Source organism: Oncorhynchus nerka, linkage group LG10, assembly GCF_034236695.1.
Source record: "Oncorhynchus nerka isolate Pitt River linkage group LG10, Oner_Uvic_2.0, whole genome shotgun sequence".
NCBI classification, from domain to species: Eukaryota; Metazoa; Chordata; class Actinopteri; order Salmoniformes; family Salmonidae; genus Oncorhynchus; species Oncorhynchus nerka.
The window spans coordinates 42,490,999-42,509,341 of record NC_088405.1 but is presented as its reverse complement, the minus strand read 5'-3'; the positions used below and the strand labels follow the sequence as shown (position 1 = coordinate 42,509,341).

Sequence of the window (18,343 nt, the reverse complement as noted above, 5' to 3'; positions counted from 1 at the left end):
AATGATAAAAACATACTGCAAAACTTTGTTTACGCATTGTTTAAAGTACTTAGAAAATTGGCTTGTCCCAGTAGTGACGTGTAGAGTTGTAGAGATGTTTTGGGGAGATTTAGAGATATCTATTATTTTGAATGCTAGAAAGTGAAACAAAAGTATTTCATATATTGTATAGATCAATAACAACGAAGGCGGCTATTACAATACCAATTTTTTACTAGTATAATGTCTGTCCCCCAGTTCTATGTCATTGGTGTTACCACCTTGAAAATCATTCCCTCCAATAGCAAACTGTTAAGGGTCGATTTTAAAGAAAATTATTTTCTAATCACACCCTTTTAGTAGGTAATACATTTGAGGATTCCATTTATAATTTGGAGTCTAAATGTGTCACTTGAATGTGAAAAAGCACTTGATGTTACTCAATTTAAATGAAGGGAAATTATTACATTGTGAGCAAAATTATTAATCATATCGCTTAAGTAAATGATTTTCAAACTGTTAATGACCTTAGATTTGCGCATCTGTGGCCTCCGTTTAAGAAAATCCTCAATAACCTCAAAAAAAATGTCATTGGTGTTACCATCATTGGTGTAACCATCATTGGTGTTACCATCATTGGTGTTACCATCATTGGTTTTACTTCTCCTACTGGTGGCACAATATTATCATAATGGTCAAAATTATTCAAAGTCATTAACCCCTTACACTCGTGAAAATTTGTCTAGAGCATATGAATAGGGCCAAATTGAAATGTTCTTTTAAAAGAAGAACTCTAAAAAGCATATGCATAACCATGGTAGCAAATGAAAGAGAACACTTTGAAGATTATGGGGAAATTGTCCAACTAAAGGTGAGGACACAACAGTTCACCTGACAAGACTGAATCCAAACATTACACTATGATTTTATGTGCATTTTACATTTATTGTCATTTTCACAGCATTTGTCAATAATGATAACTGAAAATACTCTGGAAACATTCAGTAACATAATATTATTCATTGGAATGTTGGAGAAATTGCAAGCTAAAAAAAAAAAAACGATTACAATGGTTTGAATGAGAGGTTTAACTGTTGTCTCTAACACCTTTCCAAACTGTGCACAGTTAAGTCATTTAAATGTACTTTTATGACAAAAGGAAAGAGCCTTTAACTATAAAGTGCTATTTATTTATTTTTATCTCTCCTAGCTTTAACATTGAGGAACTGTAGCAAGTTTTTTGTTTGGAAAACAGCCCTGCGTCCCCACGTCACACAATTACTGTTGTTGTTTACGCAATCCCAAAACCTTCCAATATAAATCACAATCTGGGTCAGGTGGGCATCATTTGAAAGTTTATTCTAATGCCAACATGGCTAGCTAAATTATAGAATACGATCTTGCAGTGTTAGGCTTTCAAAAGGCACTTCAGACAAACATATTGTAATTTTGGTGCGCATAGAATGGAGTTTTGAGTGCATTCAATTGAGTGTTCCGAGACAAGTTTTCTTCACCATACTACAAACATAGGCTCGTTATTTTCAGGACAACCCAGGTTATAACGCATGTCCTCCTTGTATATGTGGATCAAATATAGCAAGACATGTTTTCAAATATGAAATGTGGAATGCAAATTTGGACTCGTGGGTGTGTGGTTTGCTTGCATGACAACAAAGTGGTATTTATTTAAATCCTCAACGGCTCATCTTTCAGAACACAGGCTTCTCTCGGTTTAGAGCATTTCCCTGACTCGGACAACAACAAATGTGCAAAGGTAGCCCAATTAGCGGGAGGGAAGAGGGCATCTTCTTGTTGTGTTCATGTTAACGGCTATTAGTCAAAACTAATGAAGCGCTGTGGTGGAGAACCTGAGCTCTGACATCACGTATAGCATGTTACTGTACAGCCAACTGCGTTCAAATGTAGTAGTTTATCAATGACAAAATCTCCCATTTTCAACGCCTATATGGGATGACAGTGGCTGTGAGTGGAAAGAGCTACACTGCCATATTCGTTTATTTAGAATAGGAAGATGTACCTAGATTTGTAAATAATTAATTACACATTTTCATTACCAAATGACACCACAATTCAAGAACGACCCAGATGCATTTACAGTAACGCGTGCATACATTTAACTTACGGGTGGTCCCGGGAATCGAAACCACGCCATGCTCTACCAACTGAGCTACCACTGATAAGGTTATCAAAGTCTTTAAAGACCTGAGTTTTGACCAATTAACCACCAACACACAATACATTACTTGAATCTTGCAATTCCACATCCTCTTCCTAAATCAATAAAGATGATACACATAAAACCCTGAGACAGATCACCAAAAACATTACAAATTCCATCATGCAAAACCACACACACAACACACTATTCTGAGTCAGAAAATTGGTAATGTTCGTAGAGAATCAAAGACTGCCCCAACAGATCCATAGATGATGCAATCTCAATTGCTCTCCACACTGCCGTCACCCACCTAGAATACCTATGAGAGAATGCTGTTCATTGACTACAGTTTAGCATTCAAAACCATTGTCCCCTCCAAGTATCTCTAAAAGTATTGATGTTCATCAGTCCACTAAGACAAATTGTCTATAAATGGAGAAAGTTCAGCACTGTTGCTACTCTCCCTAGGAGTGGCCGTCCTGCAAAGATGACTGCAAGAGCACAGCGCAGAAGGCTCAATAAGAAGAATCCTAGAGGGTCAGCTAAAGACTTACAGACATCTCTGGAACATGCTAACATCTCTGTTGACGAGTCATCGATCCGTAAAACACTAAACAAGAATGGTGTTCATGGGAGGACACCACAAAAGAAGCCACTGCTGTCAAAACAAAAGACTTTGCTGCACATCTGAAGTTCGCAAAAGAGCATCTGGATGTTCCACAGTGCAACCTGAGGTTACAAACAGGGCCGTATAGGGTGATGACATGGTATGCGGCAGCGTGGTAGGCACAGCTTGTCCCGTGAATTCATTTAAAAAATTGAGGATTATCTGATAACTACGAAACAAACATTCTGGATAATAGATAATCTGGAACTATTTATTGATTAGCATTTTGATATGCTCGAAAAAGAAGCAGATGCATCGAAGTGAACGAGACAGGAACAGCGTCAGCAAATGTATAAAAAAGACAAAAACAATACAATGAGGCAGCGGGGAACAGAGCTGGGGAACTGACAAATATAAGGGAGGAAAAAACACAGATGGTAAGTGAGTCCAGGTGAGCCCAATTTCGCTGATGCGTGTGAAGACGGAAGGCAGGTGTGTGTGATGGATGCCAACCTGGTGACCTCAAGCGCCAGGGGAAGAGAAGAGCAGGCGCAGACATGACAGGTTGGAGTCATTAAAACTTGTTTTTGAACGACTCCACAAATGTCTTGTTAACAAACTATAGTTTTAGCAAGTCAGTTAGGACATTACTTTGTGCATGACGCAAGTCATTTTTCCAATAATTGTTTAGACAGATTATTTCACTTTTAATTCACTGTATCACAATTCCAGTGAGTCAGAAGTGTACATACACTAAGTTGAATGTGCCTTTAAACAGCTTGGAAAATTCCAGAAAATTATGTCATGGCTTTAGAAGCTTCTGTTAGGCTAATTGACATAATGAGTCAATTGGAGGTGTACCTGTGGATGTATTTCAAGGCCTACCTTCAAACTCAGTGCCTCTTTGCTTGACATCATTAGAATTTTTTTTTAAATCAGCCAAGATCTCAGAAGAAAAAGAAATGTAGATCTCCACAAGTCTGGTTCCTCCTTGGGGGCAATTTCCAAATGCCTGACGGTACCACGTTCCTCTGTACAAACAATAGTACGCAAGTATAAACACCATGGGACCACGCAGCCGTGATACCGCTCAGGAAGGAGACGCGTTCTGTCTCCTAGAGATGAACGTACTTTGGTGAGAAAAGTGCAAATCAATCCCAGGACAGCAGTAAAGGACATTGAGAAAATGCTGGAGGAAACAAGTACAAAAGTATCTATATCCACAGTAAAAACGAGTCCTATATCGACATAACCTGGAAGGCCGCTCAGCAAGGAAGAAGCCACTTCTAGAAAACCGCCATAGAAAAGCCTATGGTTTGCAACTGCACATGGGGACAAAGATCATACTTTTTGGAGAAATGTCCTCTGGTCTGATGAAACAAAAATATAACTATTTTGCCATAATGACCATCATTATGTTTGGAGGAGAAAGGGGGAGGCTTGCAAGCTGAAGAACACCATCCCAACCTTGGCAGCATCATGTTGTGGGGTGCTTTGCTGCAGGAGGGACTGGTGCACTTCACAAAATAGATGGCATCATGAGGCAGTACAATTATGTGGATATATTGAAGTAACATCTCAAGACATCAGTCAGGAAGTAAAAGCTTGGTCGCAAATGGGTCTTCCAAATGGACATTGACCCCAAGCATACTTCCAAAGTTGTGGCAGAATGGCTTAAGGACAACAAAGGCAAGGTATTGGAGTGGCCATCACAAAGCCCTATTGGAGTGGCCATCACAAAGCCCTGAACTCAATTCTATAGAAAATTTGTTGGCAGAATTGAAAAAGCATGTGAGAGCAAGGAGGCCTACAACCCTGACTCAGTTACACCAGCTCTGCCAGAGGGAATGGGCCAAAATTCACCCAACTTATTGTGTGAAGCTTGTGGAAGGCTACCCGAAACATTTGACCCAAGTTAAACTATTTAAAGTCAATTCTACCAAATAATTGAGTGTATGTAAACTTCTGACCCACTGGGAATGTGATGTAATAAATTAAATATGCAATAAATAATTCTCTCTACTATTATTCTGACATTTCACATTCTTAAAATAAAGTGGTGATCCTAACTGACCTAAGACGGGATTTTTACTAGGATCAAATGTCAGGAATTGTGAAAAACTAAGTTTAAATGTATTTGGCTAAGGTGTATGTAAACTTCCGACGTCAACTGTACATTGTTATTGATTATTGGATTTTTAGTTTGCAAGAAAGGCATTTCACATGTGACATGTGGATGGGGGCAAGCACGCCCCCATCCACATCAACGGGGCTGCAGTAGAGCAGGTTGAGAAGTTCCTCGGTGTCCAAATCACTAAAGACTTTAAATGGTCCAAACACACGCAAAGTTGTGAAGAAGGCGAGACAGAGCCTCTTCCGCCCTCAGGAGGTTGAAAGAGTTTTGCATGGGCCCTCAAAGCCTCAAAAGGTTCTACAGCTGCACCATTGAGAGCATCACTGCCTTGTATGGCAATAGCACCGCCCTCGATTACATGGCACGACAGAGGGTGGTGCGGACAGCCCAGTACATCACTTGGGCCGAGCTGCCAGCAATCCAGGACCTCTGTATCAGGCGGTGTAAAAGGAAGGCCCGGAAAATTGATTGACTCCAACCACCCAAGCCACAGACTATTCTCTCTACTTCCGCACTGCAAGCGGTACCAGTGCATCAACTACCAGGCTATTGAACGGCTTCTATCTCCAAGCAATAAAACTGATAAATAGCTAACAAAATAGCTACACGGATTAACGGAGTTCACCTTGTATCTTCATTGACCTTATATATATTTTTTTTGCTCTGTCTCTATGCACACTCACAGAGCTCTACACACACTCTGAACATACATTTATACTGACTCTACACGCCCGCATAGCCACTCACATACAAGCTGCTGCTACTCTGTTTATACTATACCCTGTTGCCTAGTCACCTTACCCCTATTCATATCTACCTCCATCATTACAGTATCCCTGCACATTGTAAATACGGTATTGGAACGGACCCTGTATATAGTATGCTTATTTACTTACATATTTCTTCTTATTTCTCGTGTTTTTTTTATAGTAGTTATAGTAGTTTTTTTTTACGTTGTTATTGATTATTGCATTGTTGTGTTTTGAGTTTGCAAGAAAGGCGTTTCACTGTATTTGTGCATGTGACATTAAAAAAACTTGACCTTGGTCCTGCTTACTAAGATTGTGTGACTGAACATACCGGTATTCTGTTTGTAAAGTAAAGAGAAACGCTTTTACTGGTTTTGCATGAGCTCAAACACAGTATTGCAATGTCATTGTTTGTCCAACAAGTTTCAGTACATTATATGTATTTATACAATGGGTGGGTCTTTTCCTGAATGCCGATTGGTTAAAACCGCATTCGAGCCGGTGTCTATGCCATAAGTTACCACCGGCTAAATCTATAACGTTAAAATACCCATTTACTCTGTTCCATCTGACTGCGCAATCCACTGTCTCATCAGCCCAGTCGGGAAATGTATAAACTTAATCTCCACTATTAAGAGCATCTAGACATTTTCTCACATTTCTTTCAGACTAATATTTAGCTGTCAACAGTGGAGTATATTGCTGTCTGTCTATCAGACATTGGTTCAATATTCCAATTCGATCTCCAGCTGTCCCATAGTAATGAACGTGACAGACAGGCAGGACGCATTTCTCAGCCAGTCGAAAACATGAATCAGCTGGCATCATTTTTATGGATATATATACAAAGAAATGTAAATTGAAAAAAAGCTCAAAGAAATGAAGTGCAGCTAGTTTGCAGTTTTTCCAGCTTCAGTTTGAAGTGATTGTGTTAGCTGTGTTGTTGGCTAGCTCCTCTGAACAACAGTGTCCTGACGAGAGAGCACAGTTTCTATGCCAGGTGAATGGCATGTTATGGAAGTATTCAAATAAATTTCACTAGAAAACAGCTTAAACAAATGCAGCTACTGTTGTTATTCTAGCTGTTTGACATGACTGTAAGTTATCCATAGTTTGCTAGCTAGCAAGCAAGGGATAATAACATTGCCAGCCAGTATGGACTGGGTGTTTTTGTTCCATAGATACAGAACAAAAAGACTGAACGACCGGGTCGTCGTCTCTCTGACAACCGAACTGATAGAACAAACGACCAGCCGGCTTGGGTAGCAACCCTAGATTTGTGTCGGGACTATATCTTGTGGAAGGATGAAATAGTATATACACATGTCAATCATTATTTGAATATGTCGGTAACCGTTGACAATGACCTTGGAGTCAGTGTTTGGAGGAATAGAGTCGGGCCTAACAACACCCGTGCCCATACATCTTCCAAACACCGGCTTTTCTGGCATTGTCACTTGATTACACAGTACTAGGACAACGGAAAGAGAGAGAAAATAGATGGAGAGAGAACATAGGTAGGGAGAGAGAGTAAGAAATAAAGAATAAAAGAAAGTACAGACTGAAAAGCTCTCACTCACTTCCCACAGTGTAAACAGAGTTCTGTTGAGAGTAGAGCAGAGAGAGAGAGAGCAGGATGATAGGCTCCTTTGTACACTACACACACAGTCCTATTGGAACACAGAACACACAGTCAACCAGTCCTGGAGTCCAACGCTCTCCAACTACCGCTGCTTCAGCTGTATATAACTACCCCATAGCTCTTCTATAGAAAAGTGGCTTTATTAATTACAACAGCAGACTTGTACAGCTACCTCAACAACCTTAACTACTGCTATTGCCTCTGGGTGTTTACCTCAGTATCTCTGGGAGCGAACTGCAGAGCTGTTAGCCTACTTTCCCTGTCCCTGTATGAGGCTCTGGGGGTGTTTTGATGAGAAGAGGAGACAGATAACTGGAGAGTGAGAGGACAGGAAAGAAGAAGAAAGAAAGTAGAGTGTGTTGGAGACTAGAGAGGATAGTGACATCGGAGAGAGGAAGGGACCAAAAACAGGACTTTACCTGTTGTTCCTTCAGTCGAGTCAGGAAAGAGGTGAACCAGTAGAGCTGGAGCGTAAAGAATATAGTCCAGGTGAGTGAGTGTGCGTGTCTGGTCTCTGCCCTGGTCTCCCCACTAGTGTGTTAGTATGTGTGAGGGAGTATGTATTAGTCCCTTCCTTGATCAATCTGATAGGGTCGACAACTGCTCTGGTGAAGGTCAAGTTGACTGCCTCTCTCCCTGCCTGCCTGTGAAATACTGGCACTGAGAATAGAGGGAGGGAAGGGATTGGAGGAGGGAGGGATTGGAGGAGGGAGAAAGGAAGGGTTTTAACTGGACAAGAGCGAGAGAGAGAGAGAGAGAGAGAGAGAAGTGGGAAGGTGGGGGGAGGGTGGGAGCAAAACAAATACTTTGAGGAGGGGGTGGTCGCTTAGCAGCAGTGGTGTAATGTGCTTAAGTAAAAAGTATAATGTATCACTCGAAGCGTGTTTATCATTGTAACTTGATTTCCTGAAGATGTGTCTAATAAAGGGATGGGTCACACAAAGCCACACAATATGTATACCTTCATTTGTAACACCATAAATATGCCATTATAAATGCTTATACATGCTTCATCAATTATTGTAAATGTTATAAAGGCGTATGACTTGTGCGTAATGCTTAAAGGCCTACTTTAAATAAGTAGTTATCTAAAACATGTCCAGAATTCTGTCAAAAGCATGGAGTTAAGGGAAACTCCCTTCTTATTTTTATTTTATGCTAAGAAAGCAGCTGTCCGAACTTCAGATCCTTCTCTTGGAGCAGAAAAAATATGTTTTTTCATGATACTTATTATAAAGTGTTACCCATTCACTCAACAGGCTAAAAAATAAGACAAAGGGTTTGGAATAGATATGTTCTCTGATGAAATACCACCACAAATTCACATCACCAGTGTTAAGGTGCTTATACGTGTAACAACACAGCCCAAATATGCAGGTAGTGACTAGCGGAACATAGGCAGGTAAATGCAGAGGAAATGAGGGCCGGGTTTCAGGAAGTTCGATTAAAATAGTACATTAAAAACTATGTGAGTTACCTTTGAAGGTCATTCATTTGTCTTGTAAATATTAACAAACAATATACTCAGTCATTTCAGTGATAACCTTTAAATGACAAGACTATTGTTATGTGAGGAGATGGAGTAGGAATGTATAATATTGAGAACCCAGAACCAAATCCCACATGCCTGCTGGCCAGCTACACGATTTGGTTACTCATATGGCTGTAACTTACTTGTTTGTTTTAACAGTCTGTCACCAGAGATTACAATGTACACTGCCCTGTGCTGAAAATAGTACTGTATGGGATATCCTAGGGGGGAATATTACACAAAAGATTCCCTCTTATCATAAACATGAATGTTAGGCGGCAAGTAGCCTAGTGGTTAGAGCATTGTGCCAGTAACCAAAAAGTTGATGTATCGAATCCCCAAGCTGACATGGTAAAAATGTGTCGTTCTGAACAAGGCAGTTAACCCACTGTTCCCCGGTATGGCGTCATTGTACATAAGATTTTGTTCTTAATTGACTTGCCTATTTAAATAAAGGTTACATTTAAAAATAAATGTTAAAGGCCCAATGCAAAAAAAAATATATCAATATCACACAAAAGGGAAAGCCAGTCGAAAGCTGCCCAGTGAACATACCAGATGAGCTTTCTGCCCTTTATGCTCCCTTTGAGGCAAGTAACACTGAAGCATGCATGAGAGCACCAGCTGTTCAGGACGACGGTGTGATCACGCTCTCCGTAGCCGATATGAACAGGCCAACATTCACAAGGCCGCGGGGCAAGACGGATTACCAGGAAGTGTACTCGGAGCATACGCAAACCAATTGGCAAGTATCTTCACTGACCTTTTCAACCTGTCCCTGACTGTATTACCTATATGTTTCAAGCAGAACGCCATAGTCCCTGTGCCCAAGAAAGCGAAGTTAACCTGCCTAAATGACTACCGCCCCGCAGCACTCACGTCGGTAGCCATGTAGTGCTTTGAAAGGCTGGTCATGACTCACATCAACACCATCATCCCGGAAACCCTAGACCCACTACAATTTGCATACCGCCCCCAACAGATCCACAGATGAAGCAATCTCAATCGCACTCCACACTGCTCATTCCCAACTGGATAAAAGGAACACCTTTATGAGAATGCTGTTCATTGACTACAGCTCATCAGAGACCTGGCAGTGTGGTGCCAGGATAACAACCTCTCCCTCAACGTGATCAAGACAAAGGAGATGATTGTGGACTACAGGAAAAGGACGGCCGAAAGTGTCCCCATTCACATCGACAGGGCTGTAGTGGGGCGGGTCGAGAGTTTTAAGATCCTTGGTGTCCACATCACCAACAAACTATCATGGTTCAAACACACCAAGACAGTTTGGAAGAGGGCACTACGAAACATTTCCCCCCTCTTATAGTTTTAGTTTCATCAGCTGTACAAGGTCATCCTTTATGTGTATTTTAATATCTGCAGAACAACACGTCCATCGACCCTACGCTGGCCAATGTTCCCATCTCTCTCCCTCAGGAAGCAGAACAGGACTCAGGAGTGAAGCGGAGGTAAACATTAACCCACAGAGTCCATGGTCAAGTCCCAAATGGCACTCTACTCCCTATTTGGTGCACTACTTTTGACCAGGACCTTGGGGCTCTGGTCAAAAGTAGTGCAGTATATAGGGAATAGGGTGCCATTTGGGACACACCCATCGCTCATCTCCTCCCATCATCATCACAGAGGCAGTCAGTGTCAAAACAAAAAGGGTCATGGTCATTAGGTACCAAACAGAAGAAAATGGACTGAAACAGGGAGGGACTACCTGGACTTGACCAATAAGAACTGCTCATTTTCTTTTACGTGCTCTAATGAACACAACCCAGGCCTCGCCTAACCCCCTCTTCCATCACTTGGTTTAATGTGCATTATGGAAAAAGTCAATCAAAAAGGTCATATTATATCAAATGTCGATATCACATATAAAAGCCTTCATTGTCAAAAAAACATGCCTCTACTGGAATATAATATTGATTTTATAGTGGCCATATAACCAGTAGCTCTGAGAGGCACTTTGCAACATGGACCAGTGCATTTGTTTTTTAATGTAACCTTTATTGAACTAAAACAATAAAACACTGTTTTAAAATAGAACATGAAAGTTTTGTTTGAACATTATGATAGTGTTGTTTAGTGTCATTTAGAGCATCCTTACCTGAAGATATGTGACCCTAGTTGTAGGGTGCTTCTGTATGAGTCAGAGGAGGTGAGAGGAGTAGATGACAGGACACGCTGATACACAGATCCCTTAACCAAACTTGCCCCCATCTCCCACCAGCCACTGCTGACTGTGACCGATGACCCTTCAGCCTCAAAAACATACAGGCCTGGGGTTCTCTAGTTTGGGCCAAAAGACCGTCCTCTGTCCTCTCTCCTCGAGACTCGGAAACCGATAAGTGGTCGAGGAGAGTGTCAATTTCTTAGTAAGCGAACGGAAGAGTCCTTCCCTCCTCGATCGCCACCTTTCACTGAGTATAGTTTTTATATCTGCCACACCTTTGAATCAGCTTTTGTTTTTGTCAGAGAAGAAAAACATGCAAACGTTCTCTAGAAAATGTCTTTCACAACTAACTTAATTTGATCACTTATCACATTTATATACACATAGCACATTTATGCTATGCAGTCAATTTCACCATAATCTAAAGCATACACTTGGCACAGGAGAGCATCTGCCAAAACTCACACCCCATCCTCATCACTCATTCGTGGGAATGAGAACACAGGGACGTAACTTTCACTGGGGACAGGGGGGTCAAAACTAGTCTAATCATATTTAAGTTAATTTCATATTCAGGTTAACTGCGACGTGCTTCTCTGAATTTGCTGCCAACTCTATTTCAATGAGACCACACATACTAAGCCCACTTGGACTCTCACGCCCAACTAGGAGAAGTAGGCTACTGAAGTTGAAGCAGCGAATTATGTGTGTGTGTGTACAATTTGAAAAAGGTCTGCTTCTAATACAATTGGTAGGCTAACTCATACAAAGCAGAAAGAGGATCGTTTCCAAATAATCTGTGGGACAACAAAAATGTCATCCTGAATTCGTCTGTATTGACCGGCAGCATGAAAAATGCCATTCGCGCGCAATGATCTTTCAGGACCTGGCATCCTGTGGGAATACAGCCACCTCGTGCAGTCAGTACGCAACACTATGCTCATCATGTTAACAGGATCAGACAGCCAGGGAAGACCAGTCTACAGAGCTCAGGTGAATTTTGCAGTATATTAAATATGTTAGATCATCTGAGTTATTGACTACACTAGTGGGGCTCTGGCGTGCAGTCGGTTCGGGCTGGCTGGTCGGTCTGGCTGAAATTTGATATATTATGTCTTAATAAAAATAATAAAAAGTCTTCGTTTTTTTAAAGAGTTGTTCATTTGTTTGGCTATTGGTTAAAAAGGTGCAACACAATATGTATTATTGAATTACCTTTTCAGTCTAGTAAATCAGTCTTAAACATATTAAATCTCTTACCCAGCCTGATGACTGTGGGCATTTTTGCGTACTTTTTGTTCTAAATAGAGACTGTGTAAAAATGCAGGAAATGAGCTTTAGACGAATATATATGTGTATATATATATATATATTTAAATGCTTGGGGAAGACCCCCCCACTTAAAAACCAAAGTGGCACCCCGGTGAGGAAATGTCAGTCATTATCATCTCCCACATCACATCTGCCAAAATATATCAACGGTCTTCTTATAACCAGACGTGATATTTTAGAACGGAAATAACATTTTTGGTAATTACATTCTAGTCTTGGGCTTTCCGTGCTAACATGAAGGATAATTTGCCAAAAGTCAGTCTGTCTCTATATCTTCGAAGGCCTGAGGCTACTAAAACACTTATTTACCCACCCGCTGACTCTAGGGCAAAACCTAACTTCCACTTAAGTCACATTTTCACTGTCTCCCATGAACATCAATGCAAAAAAAAGTTGACTTAAACGGATTTGCCTCTGTGCTGAGAACAGACATAGCAAGTGAAGAACATCAGTCAACTGCGCTCAATTGAAAGTGTCTTTATTGATACCGTTACATGAATAAATGGCAGAAACTCGGCAAAATATCATATAAACCGTATATCAAACCACGCCTATGATGCGCTAACAGGGACATGTATGGGTACATCACACCACTCAGACGCTACTACTTTTGAGCAGCGCCAAACGTGATAGTGCCCTGTATTGGGTGTGATTTGAGACGTGCCAGTTTCTACTCAGCCTGCTGAAGGGAACATGACTGGAAAGTTGAAAACATTATACAGTTAAGCCTGGTGATGTCTGAATGGATTTAGAGACCGTTTGGGAGTTAGGAAAGAGAGGGTTGATCCTGCATTCTTGTGGGCTGCTAAAGCTCTGGAGACCCCTGGTGGTGAAACTAAGCATCTACACCAAGTTATGTACAGAGAAATCAGAGGAATCATTCATCACTGTCAAATCAAATTTTATTTGTCACATGCTTCCTAAACAACAGGTGTAGGCTTACAGTGAAATGCTTACTTACAGGTCTTTCAACAATGCAGCGTTAAAGATTAATATATAGAGAGCGAGAAATGCATTACTCGTTCAACTTAGGTCCTGATGGATTTTACTTTTTTTTTTTAAGTAGTCCTTTTTCTATAATCTTTTTTCCCCCTATGGTGATTTCTTCCTATTGACTTGACTGGAAATCATGTCAAGTTACCTATGAGGAACGTATGGAAAAGCATGTGAAAATAATGTAATTCTCTAGTCTTTTCAGACATCTGACTGTTGATCGTGATATTGGGGTCATTTATTGAAAATGTGAGGTATAGTTGAGATGACAGCCAGAAAAGCCTACAAAATGACATTGGGGGCAAAGGCATAGATATTGTACATGAACTTGCAAACTCATTAACCAGGTTTCCATCCAACCATTTCATGCAGATGAATTACCTGACGCATAAAATTATTGACAGGGCTGATGGAAACAGGAAATGCTGGTACAATTTTATGGTGGCATCTTTTTGTGTCTCTAAAATGAATTGTGCAATGGGGGTGAAACACCGTAATGCGCAAATATTGATATAATAACCATAATATTTTAGTAAACTTGGGAGTCACGCGATGATATGGTATATGGTTCTCCCACTACAACTCGGGAAACCATGCAGTTTAAAGTAGGCTTCAGATTAAATAAATGAACTTCATAGGGTGGTGAATGTGCAAAGTGATGAACTTGATGCTCCTTTCCATTAAATATTGAGTCTTATTCTGGTGAAATGATAGATATTTGGCTGCAGTTTAACCAATAAAATAATAAAAATCGCTCTTATCCATAATCATCTTATGTAGGTAGCCTACCCGCACTATCTGTGAGCTGTTGGCTAGAGTGCACGTGTCAAAACTAGAGCGTGCACATTTGCTATATAAACGCAACAATGTTTGTGACAAAACCATTAGTAGAGTTGAAAATGTAATGGAAACCAATTGAACTTGAATACATGGGAATTAACTGCAAAAGTTAGTTTTTGTCTACTACGTCATCGCGCAAAGCCTTTTATGAGCAAAAAGTCAGTTTGATGGAAACATCGCTGGTAGGAAAATGCGCATATAGTTTTATGCAGATTTTAGAATATTCGCATGAAAATCCGTCGCAAAGTGGATGGAAACCTAGCTATTGGCATCAAAATAAATAAATTGTATGTAGAACAAAAATTCATAGTCAGCTCTCGTGAATGGTGGTTGTACCCTTGAATGTAATTTCCAAACAGTTTTTTTTTTTAAATGGAGAAAAAAAAATGTATCTTTACATTGGAGAGATGCCATAGGGTGTTGATCTAAGGAAGGATACGTAGAATAACAATTATACAGAAACTACCTTAAATATACAAGCACAAAGACACAAAAACATAAGAGGAAAAAGCGCACAAAATTATTCTTAATACAAACAACTAGCATATTCGGGATCAATATTTAAAAGGATCTTGCAAAGTAGCTTCTTGGTTTGTAGCTTTCAAAAATAGTGATTACAAATTATTGGGAAACGCAAGCCAATACAAAATGTGTTGTTTTCTTATATCTTACAATGCCGTGCCAAAATTGTCTTCAAAAGTTTTCGTAACATATCGGAGAGAGAAAATACGTGTCTGTACTGTCTGAGGTGTGGACATGAGGTACTGAGCAGATAAGTAGACAGGGAGTTAGGATGGATCTCAACAGGCACCCTCTATCCTCTAAATCAGCGATTCTCAACTGGTGGGTCTCGTGAGGTTTTGAATGGGTCGAATGAGTGTCTGAGTTAAAAAATAAAATACATCCTCAAGTCTGAAGTTAAACAACAAACAATTATAATTAACCTATATTTAATTTCATCTCAACTATTTGTCTTAAAACCACAGTATTTTCAGTATAGAGTTATTAGCAGCACTATTTAGCAGATTGGGTTGATTTTGTCATCTCAAACAAGTGAGTTTAACATTCTTCAAGAATAGGGGCAAAATTGAAACATTTAGGTGGGACTGCAGTTCCCTTGTCATATAATTGATACATTTACTATCAATATAGCATTGAAAATAGTATGCATTTTGGCAACAACAAACAACACAATGCAAATACTGGGCCGCGACAGACCTGGTTCAAATTAGGTCCCCAGGACAAACCAGTTGAGAACCACTGCTCTATATAGTGCACCACTTTTGACCATAGCCCTATGGGTCATTGTCAAAAGTAGTTCACAAGGAATATGGTGCCATTTAAGGGGCAGGCTTGGACATTAAAAGAGGTGGCTTTTCCCTTCAGATGCGAATCACTGGGATTCGTTATAATGTCATTGCCATGTCTGACACTGACAGGCAACATACTGTATCAGGCATAGACAATTCAATATTACATAGATGTAGTATCTTAATGACAATAATACAAATGATCTAACAGTAATATTTATACAGTTACATACCGTAGATTCTCCTCTCCAGTCACAGGTTTCTGATGCTTTACAATTTCTTTATATAAGCCATAATAAAAAGAACAAAATACACCATCAATTCATAAGAAATATAGATTGACGATAGTGGAAAACAGTAAAGAATATTCTGGGGTGCATTTTTGTTTCATTTATTTGTTTGCTCATCGGTTTCATTTTTAGAAATTGATATAAAAATAAAAAATTTAAATCAAACTAAAAACATAGAAAATTAAAACCCACTTCTGTATGGCCTGGTGCTCTGGTCCAGGTGGGGAAGTAGGACCTCTCTCCAGTACCTCAGAGTGTCTGCGTGTGTGTGCGTGCGAGCGAGTTGTGTGTGTGTGTGTATGTATGCATGTGTTGCATGCGTGTTGTGTTGTGTGTTTTAGGTTTAGCGTAGCGGTTCTCAACTCCGGTCCTCAAGCTCCGGCAGTGTACAGGTTTTTGTTCCAACCAGGTCCTACAAAACAAATAATTTAGTTTTTAAAAACTGAACGTTGGATTTATGCTGTAGTGCACACAATACGTTTTACTCTGCTAAAATCTAAGAGATAATAAATAAAACTAAGTATTCCTTCCCTGTGAGGTGAGCACAACAGAAATAGAGGTACGCTGTCAAGGCAACACACCCAGAGACCCGAGGTTGGAACAAGAACCCGCCAATATGTCCGCCAGCAAAATGGCCAACATGGCTAGCACTGATCATAGACGGCCGAACCCAGCTATGACTCAAACACTCTGACCAGTAAGCACAGGCTCCCTCCCTCACACACACAAACAGAACAGAGTCAGGCCTAGCACTGATGAGCAAGGGGAAGAGGGCCGGGGTTGAGCACCACTGAGCATGTGCGAGAGAGAGCGTGAGTGGGATTCATTTTGCAGGTAGATGAGTAGCGTATCTGGGTGGTGAGTTAGGGTTTATGGTTGTGGCTCTACTGTGCGTCATTCTTGCTGTCCTGGCTGCTGGGCGTCTTGTTGTTCCAGGGGGAGTGTGCACCCCCCAGAGCAGGCGAGCTACCAAAACTGTCCTCATCCTCCAGGCCCCCCGCTCCGTTGGCCGTGTCGAACTGGCCGTTCTCCAGCCGCGTGATCAGACGTTCATCTTCGTCTCCGAACTCCCCTCCCATCAGTGTGGGCTCGCCCACCATCATCACGTCCTAGAGAGGGACAGCAAGGGCCGGAACATTATCCCCATAACCACGGGGGAGAACCGAGCATGGACGATCCCAAAGGACTTCGAAAATGGGATGGATGGGGCTGGGACTACCGTGGTTACATGTAATGGTGGATTTTAGGCTAGATGAAACTTATGATTAATATTTTACGTAACTTTAGGTCCTTGAAGGCCTAAAATGATATGGACATTTTAAAATGACGCCTTTCAGTACCTATGAAAATAAGGATAACTCATGTTTCAGTGTGTGTCCATCAATGCTCACCCCACTCACAACCAGACATAGCTCTGGGTTTCAGGCATACAGCCCAAATATTCAACACCATCTACAGCAGGCCCAATGCCAGCCTCTGTTCCAAGGATTTGGGTAGTATTGCCCTTCCCCCATTGGTCAGCGGTGGGCAGCCCTGATCCTCGAGTGCTGCATCATGGGGTTTTTCATTCCACCTCGGGTCTCATTGGCTCACTTAACCAACCAATAGCACCTAAGCTGTCTGTGAATTCTATGTTTTGATAAAACCAGCTACTACCGCTGTGCCTAAGTTTGTAGGACAATAAAGCAGATTGCCTCACCTGCTCCAAGTAGAAGTTACCCCTAACCACAGACATAGAATCAGATTGGTGCATCTCCACTCCTAACTAACACTTAGAGGGTTGATATAGTATCTGATCCAGGACCAGTGGTAATGTCTACCTCCTGTATGTGTGTGACCCGTAGGCCAGAGGACCAGGGACTGCCCAGCACTGGACGTCAGACAGGGAGTCATTGGCATCATAAACCTAATACACTTCCACCATTCCCCATAGCCTATTTCCCCAATCTGATCCTAAACCCAAAAGGCCACCCCATATCCTGCCTTCTCCTATCGACTACAAACCTGTCTTAAACTCATATCCTTCTCATACCAGCCCCATATTTCCTGCCCCCATACCCACCCTATTCCTTTCTCACCTGTCCTATCACTCCCATCTGACCAGAAATGTCTACCCCTACGTTACCTGCCCCCCCCAAAGGTTGTGATTGGGAGTCCAATGAAGGCGGTGCACAATTGGCCCAGCGTTGTCCGGGTTTGGCCAGTGTAGGCCGTCATTGTAAATAAGAATTTGTTCTTAAACTGACTTGCCTAGTTAAATAAAAGGTTAAATTAAAAACAAACAAAAACAATATGTAAAGATGGGATGCTTACAGGTACCTGTGTGGAGAGAGGAAAGTTGTTTGCAGGACTCTTCTTCTTGCTGTTGTTTCCTCCACCAGCACTCATGTTGCTTCCGCCAGACATCTTCCTTTTCCTCCGCTTGTTGGGCGCTTGTCTGGCTGGCTCAGCTGGAAAGAAATAGGAGGAGAAGTGTAACAGATCTGCAGCGTGTGAGTGTGTGGCTTGTATTACCATCTTCGTGGGTACCGGAATCCCAAAAGTCCCCACAAGGATAGAAAAATAAGGAAAA

The 18,343-nt window shown here is 41.1% G+C and overlaps 2 protein-coding genes across 13 annotated transcripts in view; both read right to left on the bottom strand.

Moving 5' to 3' along the window:
- LOC115135342 (prominin-1-A-like) overlaps nt 1–7,949 on the bottom strand; it is a 35,109-nt gene extending 27,160 nt beyond the window's left edge. The window contains exon 1 of the mRNA XM_029669954.2: nt 7,710–7,949. The gene's annotated coding sequence lies outside the window, so the exon portion shown is untranslated. The remainder of the gene's footprint in view (nt 1–7,709) is intronic.
- Nucleotides 7,950–13,222: 5,273 nt separating this feature from the next.
- Nucleotides 13,223–18,343, bottom strand: part of LOC115135341 (LIM domain-binding protein 1-like) — a 56,960-nt gene continuing 51,839 nt past the window's right edge. For 8 of the 12 annotated variants that reach the window (XM_029669946.2, XM_065023394.1, XM_065023393.1 and 5 more), the window contains 2 exons: nt 18,085–18,221; nt 13,223–16,880 (listed from right to left, as the gene is read on the bottom strand). In XM_029669946.2, the coding sequence (XP_029525806.1) occupies nt 16,656–16,880; nt 18,085–18,221 (362 nt within the window). In that variant the 3' untranslated portion in view covers nt 13,223–16,655. The remainder of the gene's footprint in view (nt 16,881–18,084; nt 18,222–18,343) is intronic. The other 4 variants (XR_010464865.1, XM_029669949.2, XM_029669952.2 and 1 more) reach the window with 4 other exon arrangements.